Here is a 14,977-nt window from a genome sequence, read left to right on the forward strand (position 1 = left end):
GATTTAATATATGAATGCAACGTGCACATGTGATTTGCAGCTTTACATGCCACTACAGTCTGGCAGCATGCCTGCACACGCCTGCCTGTTCTGATTAGATACCGGCACATAAAACTTTCCGGACACACTGTCCAGTGTACTTTTGATAAGAATATGTGTGATAAAAAGTAAGACGAACTCCCCTCCAAAAAAAGAATAATTTTACTGACATGGGAAAATATCGAACATCTGATTCACTTCCTGGCTGTAGCAATGGAAGAAAAATGCAAATTCAAAACCATGCATGACAGTCGCCATCCTTTAACAATGCTGGATGGTCAACCAGTCAAACCAGTGATGATGCATGAAAAATAAAACAAAACAATGACACAGTTCAACAGTCCCTTACAGGAAGCAGAAGAAACTACATTTGTAGTTTATGTAATGTCTCAACAACTATTGACCTAATATTCAAAAAATGTTCTCCAGGAAGTGTTAAACCATGTGCCCAAGTTACTCTGGTTTGTTGTTAGAAAACTGAGACAAACCAGATGAAAATTGTTGTTTATGAGTGTGTCTTCATGTTCCTGGGTCAGATTTGGGGGTCTACCAATGAAGGGAGGCAAAATCAGAAACTTTCAAAACAAAACAAACAAAAATCTAAACATAGCACCTTTAAATAGTGGACATTTGCTTTAAGAATGTAGAAAATTGTTTGTTTTTGTCAAGATTCATTTTTCTTTTCACAGTGTCTTTTACACATCAGCACTACAAAGGCTGACCATCGACCTGTGTGTCTCTTACTCAACAGGGTCCACTGATTGTATCTGCTTTGCCACAGTGGGAACCAATGATCCAGTTACTTCTGCTTTACACATCATTGTGGGTGAGTCGAAGTCAGTGAAAGACTCAGAACAACTTACTTCACGTGCTGTTTATCTCTGTTTCAGTTGTATCACAGCTTATCAGAGTTGTGTAAGAAGCCAAAACAACCTTTGAATGTGCGTTACAGCAGCTGATTTCAGTTTCATGTTCATGTGTGCTGTATGTGTGTCATTTTACAACTCTACTGGGCGTGTCCTAACAGGTGATTCCCAGCCGATGGACGTGTGTTTCGGTTCACCACAACAACACCTTCCTCAGATACTCAGTCTCATTGCTTGGCTATGGTTTCTATGGAGATGTGCTGACTGACAGCGAGAGGAAGAGATGGTTAGGTCCTGCCAGATATGACCTCTCAGGTACAAGGACGATCATTTTCTAAACTTGAGCGACTCCTCCAGCCAAACCTAACATAAACTATGTGAACTCGGAAGGCTGACTCAGTATAAACAATACCTAACCAGAACCTAACAAAACCAGGAGAGATAACTGAAAGGCACCTGCCCTCCAGGAGGGAGATAGAGAAAGTGAGCGCCATTTTGGATTCCCCCAGGTTTTAAGAGCCTAAAAACAGGTGAAACCAATCCCTCAATGAGGTGGGAGGGGTCAGGCAATCAGGGGAATCTGCAACAGGAGACACAGGCAGAGCAGAGAAAGGCCAAAACAGATACTGCTCTAAGGCCTATGGCTGTCACACTGACCATACACTTGCTTATATTAACGTTAGGTAACCTGGAGTTTATTCCTGAGCTTGCTGATCTCGCTCCAGGCCCAGGCTTCGGAGGATTAAAGATATAAATCCAATGCAACAGCCTCAGGCTTATGGATTCAGTGCAAATTCTTGTGTAGGTCTGCAGTGAGACTCACTAACACTGCCAAGATTTCTCCTCCCAGTGGGGCCACACATAAATACTTGCATTCATTGTACTGGAAGGTGTTTTAAACAAAGACATGCCCACCCATATGATGCAAGTTATGAAACCGGGCTAAATTAAACTGGGGCCGACTGTACAGAGGAGAAATAATTCTGAACCGGAAACCTGGGGACTTGTTTATCAAAGCATGCACAAAACAACTTCTATGTGTGTATAAGAACACATAAAAAGTTGGTGATTAACACTCACACCTTAAACATAGTGTTCGGTTATAATAATATAAATCTCAGTTTGTGTTTTCCCATATCGTTACCAGAGTTCAAATCGACATTCTTACTATTTTTATGCTTGTTTTCAGTTGTTCTGAGGCAATGACTTGTTACCTATTATAAACAGTTAGACCACAAGTGATTTTTCATCACTAAGTTAGAAAAAACATGTTGAATCCATTCCCTTCCTCATAAAATATGCAAAGCTTAAAAAAAAAAAAAAAAAAACATTTTGAAACCTGCTGTGGTTACACTCATGTTTACCAGCTTGCAGTCCTGCCTGTGCATCACTGCATTTCATGGCATGTTACCACCACCTGAAGATCAGTGGAATAGAGTGAAAACTTTTGTGTATTGCATGTATGTGCACGGGTGGCACGGTGTTGCAGTGTTAGCATGTTCTCCCTGTGCGAGTGTGAGTGTGAATAGGACTGGCGACGCCTCCACAGTGTATCCCACCTCTCACCCAATGTGAGCAGGAATTGGCCCGAGCCCCACCCCCCACGACCCTAAAAGGATAAGTGGTATAGATAATGAATGGATGAACAAAACAAGGCCCACTCATAGAAAAATACCTACAATCTATCAGTTATGTTTATATGGTTGACAGTGTACACGTGGGTTCAAGCACAAAACTTTGTGTACACATGAATTCTAGACTGGATCCAACACTACCAAACATAATAAATGGTTTAAATAAAACTGTAAAAACAAAGGCTAAAAACCGTGGTCCAATCAGCTATGCAGATTTGTCACTTTAACAATTTTACTCCTAATTGTCTTGTCAGGTATAATTAAACACAACAAATAAAAACATGCATGCGTGCGTTTTGTGGCCCACACTGTGTTTTTGTTCCAGGGGTAAAAACCTTCCTGAGCCACAACTACTACGAAGGCACCGTCTCTTTCCTCCCTGCCGACGACAACGTGGGGAACCCCAGGGACAAGCTGCGGTGTCGATCCGGGTAAATAAAGCACTGGAGATATCTATTTCTGCAGCACTATTTTACAATGTGCTAACTTATCTGATGTACTTCAGTAGTAGCGGTGCACCTGCCAGAGCTTAAATGGGCTAGTTTACGTTGTCAGGAAGCCTGTCTGATTTATTGTGGACTGAATGTGTTCAGTCTTTTCCAAAAAGTGCTTGACTAAGTGCTCTGGGTTTTTTGAGACGCCAGGCGCGGACGTTGTTTGCATTTGTTATGGGGACTGATCGGGACTGAAAACCATTTATCTATAAAAACACCATGTTTCCTGACAACTTCTTTCACCATAAAAAGTAATATGACTGTGCTACAAAAGGCCTCACTATGAGCATTTCTGACAAAAACCTCTAATATTTAAATCACTAAACGCCGGTACAGTACATGTCACTTTAAGGACTGAATTAATTCCCGCCTAATGAATCATTTAAGCTTGTTAAAGTCTCGTGTCACAGCAAACACAAGGTTAAAAACAAGGTTATGCTGATGTTTCAGGTGCCATGTCTGTCAGCACAAGCCCCTGTCAAAGGACAAGCAGTGGGAGACGTCAGAGGAGAAGGAAAAGTCTGATAAAGGTACAAGTTATGGAGTTATTACTTAAAATACGTCAAACTAATCGTACCAAAAAGTGCATTTCTCATTTCTCTGCCTCATTATCTGCTTGTTTGTCTATTTTGAAATCATTTCTAGACTGTGTGAAAATGAGTATTTCTAAAGCTATAGCTGGAGTGAGAAGACACACAAAAAATAAAAAAAACTGAAGGAGATGAGACAATCCCACACTGGTTGTCTTTTCCCTTGAAGTTTCACACACTCACACACCACAAACCAAATCAGGGGAGATTTGCATTCTTCTCTTTTTTGGGGGTAGATTAAAGTACCTGAGGTGAACCGAGTGTAAATAACATCATCTTCTCCTTCTCAAATTTCACTTCATCTCCATTTTCTGTTGGGGCTGTTTTCCTCCCACAGCATGGAAAAATTCTTGATGAGATTCTTGATGAGTTATTGACGAGAAAATATAAACTGATTTTAGTGACACTGTGCGACTCCCCCTGTCGTGCCCCCTGCTGCAGACTTTTTTTCCCCTTTTTTTGCCCATCGATTTCTAAATCTCCATAACCCCCCCATCCTCCCCTCACCCGCTTTCATCTGGTTGATGAGATTACATGTTTCCTCGGCGAGGCTGGTGTGTGTGTGTCCGCTCAGCCTCGAGTAGGACAGCGTCGCCTCCTGTTCATCTGCCCCCCACCCCCACCCTCTCTGACCGCGACGTGCACACACTTCATTATCTACAATCCTCTCAACCCACCAACACAGCACAAACCTCTGGAGGCAGATGAAATACTGACTCCTGTGTGTATGTGTGTGTGTACTTTGAGCCACAGACGAGCTGTGTGTGTGTCTCCCTTTTTTCCTCTCTAATTAGTGTCGTGATGTTAAATTCAAGATTTTCTATCTTGGCCTGGCTATCTGGGACTGTGGCTTCCTATGGTGGAGTGTGTATGTGTATTGTTTTTTCTTGTGTAAATATGAAAGCGAGCGTAACCTGTTTGTGTGTGATGTGTGACAGACTCCCACTAATCAGGAAGAAATTTGGCTCTGCCAGCTCTGACAGGGGGTTTGCCTCACACCAGTGCTGCTGTTTGTTTTGCAAGTTCTTTTTTTTTTCTTCTTTCCTTTCCTTCCTGGCGAGGGAAATCTGAGACAACTGCTAAATCAATGAGGCACGACACACTCTCTTTCAGCAAATGAGCCAGCCTCTCCTCCGAAAGCAAATACTCATTTGGAAACGTTCTGCTAATGCAGAACCTACAGTCCACAGTTGGATTTTTTGTTTTGTTTTTTCTTAAATTTCTTTTTAAGTTAGCTTTAATCACTACTTCCCAATTAGGATAGTGTTGTTTTTATGTAGCCTCAGCGGGCTTGTTATCATTGGTTCGCGTTATCACCTCTGTAAGTTTGTTTTGCAAAATGAGGGGGAAAGGTAATGAATCGTTCTGCTTTCCGAGATCACATAATTTTCCCTCTGAGATGCTCATAAAACAGTCAGATGCTGATTTGGACATCTGTGATCACTTTTTGGAGCTTACTCCAATGACTATCGCCCTGGTGACAGGCACTGGCAGTCCCGTGGGTGATACCACTGTGTCTTTGATACGCCATCCCTTGTAAACAGCCGCTAATCTCGGAGGAACAGAGCGATGATTTGTGAAGTGCAGCCATCGTGTCTATCACTTGAGATTTGGAGGCCACATGTGCATTTAATCATAACAAGAAAACTCAAAGTTAATCCGGCCTGTCTATATGGCTTCCTCTTTAGATATTGTGAACACCTCCACGGCCAAACTAAATTGCATTTTGTAACAGAAGACATTCAGCTTTAATGCGTTACTCTGAGTGTCAAAGTTTCTATCTCGGCTCAGTCATCAGGGTAAAGCTGCTCTGAGGATTCCTGCCAAGACATCTGGATCTTAATGGACCCTCATCAGCATCACTGCTGTTGTGTGACAAGCTTGGAACTTAACCTCAGGTCCCATAATGCACTCGCAAAAATACCCAGTATCATTTCAAAACCAAATTCCTGATAGTATGCAGATGATTCGTTTCAGCACTTCTAGAATAACCAAACAGGAGGCTGAAAGGAATCAGGATTTTATTTATCTCTTATCTAACTGGTACAAGAAAGTAGCTTAAGGCTGACAGAATACTCCCAAACAAACTCAAATATGGCATATTTTCAAATGCTGTGTGGAACTGTTGTTGAATACAGCACAGCGGGAAAAAAAATAGCAGCACAGTATATTCACTGCAGCACACAGTTCATTAAAATGTGTCAATGTCAAATGGAGGAGCTTTAACACTGCAGTAAAAAGAGAGGAGTTAAGTAAACCAGAAGTAGTTAGTGGACAAAATCTGGCATGTTCAGCAGCACTTGATTTTTGTTGCAAACTCACCAGTTTCCCTGCGTGAACATGCCAAATGTAATTTGATTTTGAGAACACTTAAATAAAAGTGAGTTGGAGTTATTTGGAGTATGCTGCCTGCTGGGAACCCCTACATAATACATTTAAAGTATTTAAACTTGACTTCTTTAGTGTGGTTCACTTGTATAGTTGAGAACAATGCAATTCAAGTTTTATAACCAAATATACGGTAAAGTAATGGAATTTAAAATACTGGAAACGCACCTCAAAGGACAAATCTTAAGACATTTAATAGGACAGTATTTTATTTTAATGTCCTTTATTTGGTCTGGTTTTCAATCATCTATAGCTATATAAGATCTTTTTTTCTTTTTTCTCTCACTCTCTTTGCCACAGGATGGTAATGATACAATTTCAGATGCCACTGTGGCTGCCATCATTTCCCATCCTGTTACAATTTGGCTGAATCCATGACATTTTGAATTACAGTCCCTGGTTATCTTTTCTGTACAGTGCTCAGAATGCATATTTGTTTCCTTCTTTTTAGTAGAAATCTGTGAAAGATATAAATCTAATCTAAACTTAAACTAAACCTAAGCTTAAGCTTAAACTTAAACTTAAACCTGACCCTAAACCTAAAACAGAGGTGTGCACAAAGCTAAAGTAAACTGTTTGTGTGGTCATTGTGTAACTCTTGACTCTGTTTCAGGTGGCAGCAGTGGTTGGAGTGTGATCCGTGGAAAGTTTATTGCCATTAATGCCGCCAGTATGAGTTGTGCATGTCCCCGCAGCCCAAAAGGCCTTTCACCCTCCGCCCACCTCGCTGACGGCACCACAGACCTCATCCTTGTCAGGAAGTGTTCCCGTTTGGACTTCTTTAGACACCTCCTTCGACACACCAACAAAGAAGACCAGGTAGGGAAGGAAGGAGTCAGTGTTAACATGCATAATCTTTAGTCACTCTAATGTATGATTTCTTCCCCCCTCATACTTGGTCCTCTATGGTAATGTACCTGAACATTTGAGTTATATTTTAGAACTGAAATGAGCCAGGAAAATTGATGTGATTTGGATCTGGCAGGGATAAAAGAAGCCTCCTCTTCAAAGAGTGAAGAAATTTCCCAAAAACTGCCAAACTTGTGAGACAATTTCATCCATCCCAAAAAGCCCCCCCCCATCAATCCCTTTGCTGCAGAATTTAGTGCTCAGCATCAAGAGTTTCTCAGTCTGTGCACTGATGAATTGAGAGTGTGTTAACTCTGTGAATGAGCGAGCAGAAGGCAGAGTTTGCCCACTTGCTGTGCTAGCACCTCCATTTGCTGACTCCGCTCAATTTGCCAACTATGGTTCACTTTAGTTCAAATGCCTTAGCCCTTGTGCCTTCCCACGTATCATAAATAACCTCCACCCTGGTCCAGAGAGGCACCAGTAATCGCTGTATCAGGGATATGCTGTGCAGGGAGAACAGGCTGATACCAGACTAATGCCCTCGCAGGACAGCACAAGTATTACCAGGGGAAGTCTGGTGATTAGTAATTATTACCTCAGGAAGGACCTCGGGAAGTTTATCCCATTTAGAAAGATCTTGTAAGTAATTTCATCTACAGTAGCTGCTTTGGTAAAAGTGTGAAATTGCAAACGGTGTTTAAAGCTAACACTGACATCCAGAGGTGAGTATAACTAACTTTCCCTAGTACTGCAGAACGGGCTTAAAATTATTTTTATGCTTTTATGACACAGGATTCCCCATTGTACAATTGCCCACTATACTGAAATATGTTCTATGTATGTGTAATGGTCAGGGTCAGGGTACCAGTGACAGGAAGTAGGTGCATATAGCAAATGTGTAGAATAAATTTCCGCTACAGATCAGGTGTTGATTAGTTGGTTCACATTTGGATCTAGACAGAAATATCTCACCACCAGCAGTAAGCTGTTGTCAAGTGATTGATTTAATTTTATTAATTGCAGATATTCATGGTACCAAATGGATGACCAAATAAATACAAAATTAATCAAATTTCCATCAGCTTTAGCTCTACTTTGTATTTAATGCTAAATAGAAAATGTTAGCATGCTAGTGGGCTAAACTAAAATGGTGAACAGGGTGAACATTATACTTGCTAAACATCAGCATGTTAGCATGGCAGTGCATCTATAGATATGACAATGTTAGCATTGTCACTGTTTGCATGTTAGAATTAGCATTTAGCTTAAGGTACTGCTGTGCCAAAGCATAGCTGTAGCTTCATAGTCTTGTTTTGTCACACTCAGTCAGATAAAAAAGATATCTCATTAAGTGGTATCTAAGGATCACATATCTCAGTACCCATGGTGTGGTACTGGCAGTGAAAAGTCACGACGTGTTGTCTCCAGCTTCAGGTTGTCTTGGCTGCTTTACTTGCAACACACTAAGGTAGACAAGTAGTCGTATGAGTTGGGTGAGCAGGACTTTGCATCAGATTTCACTTAATATCAGCATCACTGTCCAGCCAAGCGAAGAGAAACAAGGAGTGAGAAGCCACTAAGCGTATTCATGGCCTTGTCAGAAAGCCTTTTAGGCAGACCATCCAGCATGAATGTAAAGCGGCTGCAGTCATAAAGTGGGTCTGATGTGAAATAAATGGCTGTCACTCTGCTTTCAGGATGAGAGAGGGCAAGAAACAGAGAGAGGGAAGGGAGAGAGAGAAAAAGAGGAGAAGAAAAGAGAAGAGAATAGAGAGAAAGTGGCACCCCGTGAAGTCGAAGAAAATAGTGCGCCGGACAGAGCTGAACCTTTTTGCGACACTGAGTGAGATGAAAGGGGATTTTGACAAAATAATTTCTTTTCATCTCTCTTTCTTCTCCTCTTCACTCCTCTGCAGTTTACATAGTTTTAATGCACCTCCATTTTATATGACCTCTTCTCTTCTCTCCCTCCTTCCATTTTGTATTTGTTCTCCTGTTTGCTGTTTTCTTTTTGATAACCTGATAACCCCAGATTGAGTTTTGCTTTTCATTATAAAATCAGTAGGAGTCCATAAAAAGACAATAGAGGAGAAATTAACTTTTTACCTCACCCACCAGGAGGTAGTAAACTAAAAAAGAACTACATACCAAGAATCATTTTACCACGCAATAAAAACATCATATTTCAGGGAAATATGTCCATTTTCACTGCTATTTTGTGTATAAAAAGTAGTTTATTGTCAATTTGAGAGGTGTAAATGCTCATGTTGTTTTCAAAATACAAACTGAACACTTTGTGAACTCTAACCAATTCATACACAAAAGATACTTTTCATTTTCAGTTGATGCTTGATGCATTTTTTTGTTTGTTTGTTTTATTGACCTTGAATGGACTTTGGACCCAAAATAGAGATGGGAGAGGAAAACTACATTCAGAATTTAGTTCTAGCCAGGAGCCACTCAGTGTTAAAAATCCCAAACAGCAAACAGAAAATAAAAGTTTGCTTAATCTTTTCAGCTTATGTGCCTTTATCACTTGCTCATAATTGTAATATAATTGATCTGCATATTGAAATTAAACTCTTAAAGTCCCTCACTCAGAGTGAGGTCTTAACCTCCACACCATGTGTTGACACATCTGTTTCTTCATCCATCTATCTATCCGTCCTCCTCTCTTTCATCTATTCCTCATCTATCTCTGCTTCCCTCCTCAGTTCGACCACTCGTTTGTGGAGGTCCACCGGGTGAGGGCGTTTCATTTTCAGCCGAAGCACCAGGAACTAGCTTCGCTAGAAGACCTGAGTGAGACTCCGAAGAAGACAGGCTTCACTCCCATATGCTCCAGCCAAACAACCTTCAACTACAGCAAATTCCACAGCAGCTGGAACTGCGACGGGGAGATCCTGCCTCACGCTGCCATCAAAGTCAGGTAACTAATCACAGAATCACCTGTGGATGTGCTGTACAACTCCAAAGTCAGGAAACGTAAGAAAGAAACTGAGATGATGCCTTTCTATTCTTATTAGAAATAAAGAAGTTGCTCAGTTGAAAACTAAAAAATCAAAGTTGGCAGCCAGCACAAGAAAAAACTATGAAATTTATCAATACTTAACTGTAATGATGAATGTTTTGCTCATGAATATGGCTTTTTAACACCGTAAAACTGAAACAATCATTTCGCCTGCTAAAGAAGGGCACAGTTCAATCATTTTCTCCACTGTGCTCTCTCATCTTCTGTTTTATGAAGCCTGTGACAAAAATTACGTTCTTGAGGTGATGAAGACCAGCAGGATCCCTCTCAGCACAGATGATGACTGGCAAATTGCTTTGAATCTGTGCTCATAATGTAGAAATGGTATAATGGAAGAAGTATTGAAGGACTTGCAGAGCTCACACCTATTGCATCACCATGGCTGGGTATTCACAGCAAAGACTTCTCTTTTGGGTATTAAGCTGTAATGTTAGTTTAAATTGCCCTAAAATGTTTCTGAGTATCATGAATTGAAGTCTAAGTAGGAATAGATCATGTTCTATATGCCTAAGAGCTCTGTATTCAGAGTGCATTGAAGTAAAACACATAGAATTTTTAGCCACACTAGCCTTTGGTCTAGCCTGCAATATCTCAATAAGTATTGAATAAACTGAACATTTGTGTTGCTCAGAGGATTAATCCTAACGACTTGGTGACTCCCTGCCTTTTTATGTAGTATCATTGTACGGTCAAATTTTTCATTTATCCAGCACTTTGGTTTAGTGGGTGTAGTGGTGCATATATGCAGATTGTCATATCTATGTTCCCAAGGTCCTCTGTTCCCTAGTTTAATATTCTGTTAACACACATTAATCCTCCTATTGTGCTGACCCATTTCAAGTGAAAACATTTCATAAATATTGTCCTTTTTCTTCAAAATAGCTTTGTAAACACAACCATAAATAACACTTACTTGTTTGATAAGTTCCCTCAAGTGTAGGCCTATTATACTGATAGCTATACAGCCGTGCTGGGGAACAGACCATCCATTTGATGATTTCCCATAGTAGCCCATGTTATATTAAGTTAATACAAAGCTAGGGAACATTTTTAATGCCATTGTTATGTGCTACATAGAGCTAGGGAACATAGAACCTTAGGAGAGCACAAATGTAGAACTGGGGAACATAGGGCCCTTTGTCATATTCCCATTATGACCCATATAAATCTCTAAGCTGCTAACATGGCTGCAGACTCCTGTTCTTGTTATACTGAAAACACTATTTGGAAACAAGAAAGAGATAAAGGATCTACAATGATCTTAATGAGCTACAACAGCAACAACATGACAAAGTTTAAAGTCTGCAAAATGTAAGGGTCCGTGTGAAAATAGTCAATGTAAAAGACAAGTAAGTAAAGTAAGTAGTCTTGATGCTCAGTATTAGCTGGTAATTAAGAAGTTCTCCTACTTGGCTAGACAGAAATGAGAGCAGTGGTGCCATTAGTGCTGCCAGAGTCCAACAGTGTCTGATCAGGAGACTCTTTCACTGTTCCCCGCTGGACAATCTTGGCAACTCGGTGGAATTGGCCCCCCCTCATTATTCTGGCCCTGTCCACACTTTAGCTGTCCTCACTATCAGATCTTTATACAGCCAGTGTGGCACTGCTTGACGCATCATTTATTTCATGCTCCATTGTACTTTGCCAATGATGCATGGCGCTGTAATGTTGCTAATTTAATGGCCCTCCCCATGTTAAAAGGCTACTCCCCTTTAATTAAAGCAGAAGTCCGTCCTTTTATTGCCTCTTCCCCTCTGCTAATCGTTCTTGGAGTGAGCCAGCCAGAGTGCTGCTCGGATAATTAATGGTAATAGCCCAGGCGAAACAGAGAAGAAAGAGGAAAAGAGGGAAAGAGGGAAGAGTTTTGCTGCTGAAGTTACAAATACACATTTTGAAGTGATACTCAAGGTGCCATAATGATTGAATTATAACTCAAACATGCTGTTTCCTGGATTTTAGAGTTACTGTTCAGTGGATAACACCCTAAAATAAACCCTTCACACTGAGCTGAAAATTCTAAGTTACCATTATGACTGGCGAGGCCTGCAAGTAAACAACAGGTGTCCCAGTAAAAATACAGGTGCCATTTAGCAGACAAAGGCACAGGTGGTAATTTAGGCTGTACAACATACTGTACCACGAGAGCCATTTTTTCTGTTCTCTGCTTCTTTTTTCTGTCAGTATACTTTTATCTTGTATGCATCCGGATCTGTTATGTGTGTCATTAAAGTGCGTCGGCCCCATCTGTATTATGCATCTGTTATAGCGGCTCTTTAAAGGTCTTTATACTTTACACACCACAAAGATTGTCTCACTCTCAAGTTTGCGTGTAAAGTCTGCACACAGGGGTGCCGTTCCATCGCTTTTACATCTGCCACATGGACAGTAAAGTGTCATTGAAATGAGCATAGTCATTAAGTTGATGGTTTGTTATTCAGGCTAAATGATGCGTGTGTGTGCGTGTGTGTGTGTGCATGCTCTCTCTTTTTCTCTGCAGTGTCCAGTGCCAACTGATCAGGCTGTTTGCCCGTGGTATCGAGGAGCAGCAGCAGCCACAGCAGTGTGTGTTTGAGGACCCTTGTACACTGTGGGCCCTGGAGCCAAGCACACACTAGTCAGTGGACTGAGATCTGGACGGGCCATTTAGCCGCTAGAAAGGAAAACACAAAGTTGGCACTTGGCAAGATTTTCCTGGAAAAAAACATGCATCACATCAGTGTAAACCCCAAATGCTGGCATACCATCTCCCTTTACTGTGTTGCAGGTTTTCTTTATACACAGGGAGTGGTGTAAAATAACTCCAAAATGAAGATAGAGCCACCAGCCTTAAAAAAAAGGAAAGATGGAGATCCAAAGAGACATCACTGAAGCCCGCAGAATCCCGTTATCTCCTTTCAACTATTTTTTTTTTAATCTGTACATTTCTCAAAAATGAAGATGTTGAAACTCAGAGGGTCTGGGTGTTCACACAGCCACATGCAACAGAGCTGAACTGGACTGAGCTGGACTCAGCCACGACGATCAGCCAATTTTGCCATGAAGGAGAGCGCAAATAGGATTTCTCCCCATGCAGAGAAGAGAGGCAGCCAAGGAGATACAGCTTTGTAACAAGGATGAAGAAGAAAATGTCTGTGAAGTACACTGATAAACTGAAAAGACTCAAAATGCCAGGGCTGCACCATAAAAAAAACCCACACATGCAATCTGATCTTCCCTTTTTGGGAAAAAAAATCATTTCATCTGTGACCCAGGTGAAAGCAGATATGAGCCAGGGGCACTAATGAAAAGAGCTGAATACCCTGCTAATACAGTAACAGGACCCCGGTGGCTTCTGGGTAATAAGGCAAAGTGGTTGCTAAGTGATTTGGTGTGTCTCAGCACTGCTGCACCGCACCTGTGGCTCTGAGCTCTGTGCCTCTCTGGCTAAAAACCACAGACAGTTCACACATCACCTGGGATTAGCTAGAATTATACATTGTTAAAGTTATTAGAGATAATCTACTGTATGCCTCTGAAATTAGCCTCATTTAGCTCCTTTTAGTCGTAGGTCAAGCTGGTCTTGATTTGTCTTGAGAAAGGTCATTGGAGAAGAAAACCAGCAACTTCTATTTTTTCTACATGTATACATGAGGGTAAGTTATATGTGTGTGTGTGTGGTTCATTGTGTTTTCCACAATCCCTTTAGAGACATGCAATTATTGGAAAGTGTGTGTGTTAATGTGTTTGTGAAGGTGCCAATGTGATGAGTTAGCTTTATCACAATTAGCCTCATGGCTGCCATTTTGCAGATGCTCTCTCACTGCAGCCAACACACTGCTAACACAAGCACCTATAGATGAGCAAAGACAGGCGCGCGCACACACACACACACACACACTTTCTATCTTTCTATAATGCTACTTCTGATATTAAGTGTATTTCTGCCTCATGCAACTTCACATACACACACAAACACACACTCCTTAACTTTTAACACCATAAAAGCTTTGTCCTCTCTGTGAATCCTCTCCAGTTCAGTAAATTCTGACTCTGGATGTCGTTATTGCTTCACCTTCTGCACTCACTTTTGTCAACTTACAGTGTGATGCTCTTTCAATGACTCAGATGCTTTTAAATCCTCACACACACACACACACACACACACACACACACACACACACACAAATGTACATACAGAGACACACAAACTGTGGAAGCAAGGAGTGTTTTACAGTTACAGATTGATTCTGAAGTAAGTCAAAGTGAAATTTGAATTCCCTTCACTTTTGTGTAAGGAATTATGAACTGAAGTGATATTGCAGCTATAGGAAGCTAGCAGCTGGACAAACTAGCTACCATCAATGGCTTCCCCTTTTATTTCGAGTTGTAACATACAGAGTAGCTGTTTTCAGTTTTTTATTTTAGGTGGAGTCACAGAGTATGGACTGCTGAAATGACCAGGTAGCCTACTACTAAATGGCTAACAACGTTATTCCCCAAACATGTTAATTGTCTGTGTGCCTGTTGGTTTTGAGTTGATATTATGATCTGTTTATAGCTTTATAGATTTCTTTGCAGTATTTACAGCAGTAGATTTTAGTATGCTGTGCTCTCCATATTTGATAAACAAATTACACTGTGATTTTACAAAAATGCTAAATAAAGTTTAGTTCTTTTTCTGTCCTTTGTGTGATCTTCATTATGTGCACTGATGTTTCATTCGCTTCTTTTCGCTCTTTCTCTATCACACACACACACACACACATACACACACACACACTCCCACACATGCACACAAAGGTCAGCACTCCAGTGCTCTGGCTTTCTCAATCTCACCCTTTCTCTGTCTCCCTGTATGAGTGGAATTTAATAGGGTGCTCTGATGTGAGCGAGATGTTTCATTAAAGAACATCAGACATCAAAGGTCTCTGCTGAGATGGAGTGGTATTTCAAGCTGCGCTCATTCTGCACACAGTCTGGGTCTTGTGTCTTTTTGAATACCACAAGGCAATTCCAAAAGCATCAGATGGCATAAGAGAATGGAAAATCTGAATTTGATAACTCTAATCATTTAGAATTTCTAACCACAGATATGCAACGTAAT

At 40.9% G+C, this 14,977-nt stretch overlaps 1 protein-coding gene across 1 annotated transcript in view; it reads left to right on the forward strand.

The window, feature by feature from the left end:
- Window positions 1-14,556, forward strand: part of cerk (ceramide kinase) — a 35,127-nt gene extending 20,571 nt beyond the window's left edge. The window contains 8 exon segments of the mRNA XM_018700527.2: window positions 791-865; window positions 1,067-1,092; window positions 1,094-1,220; window positions 2,865-2,970; window positions 3,484-3,563; window positions 6,625-6,830; window positions 9,578-9,792; window positions 12,392-14,556. Coding sequence (XP_018556043.1) covers window positions 791-865; window positions 1,067-1,092; window positions 1,094-1,220; window positions 2,865-2,970; window positions 3,484-3,563; window positions 6,625-6,830; window positions 9,578-9,792; window positions 12,392-12,509 — 953 coding nt within the window. The 3' untranslated portion in view covers window positions 12,510-14,556.
- The last annotated feature ends 421 nt before the right edge of the window (window positions 14,557-14,977 follow it).

The sequence above is a fragment of the Lates calcarifer genome, linkage group LG18, assembly GCF_001640805.2.
Source record: "Lates calcarifer isolate ASB-BC8 linkage group LG18, TLL_Latcal_v3, whole genome shotgun sequence".
NCBI lineage: Eukaryota > Metazoa > Chordata > Actinopteri > Centropomidae > Lates > Lates calcarifer.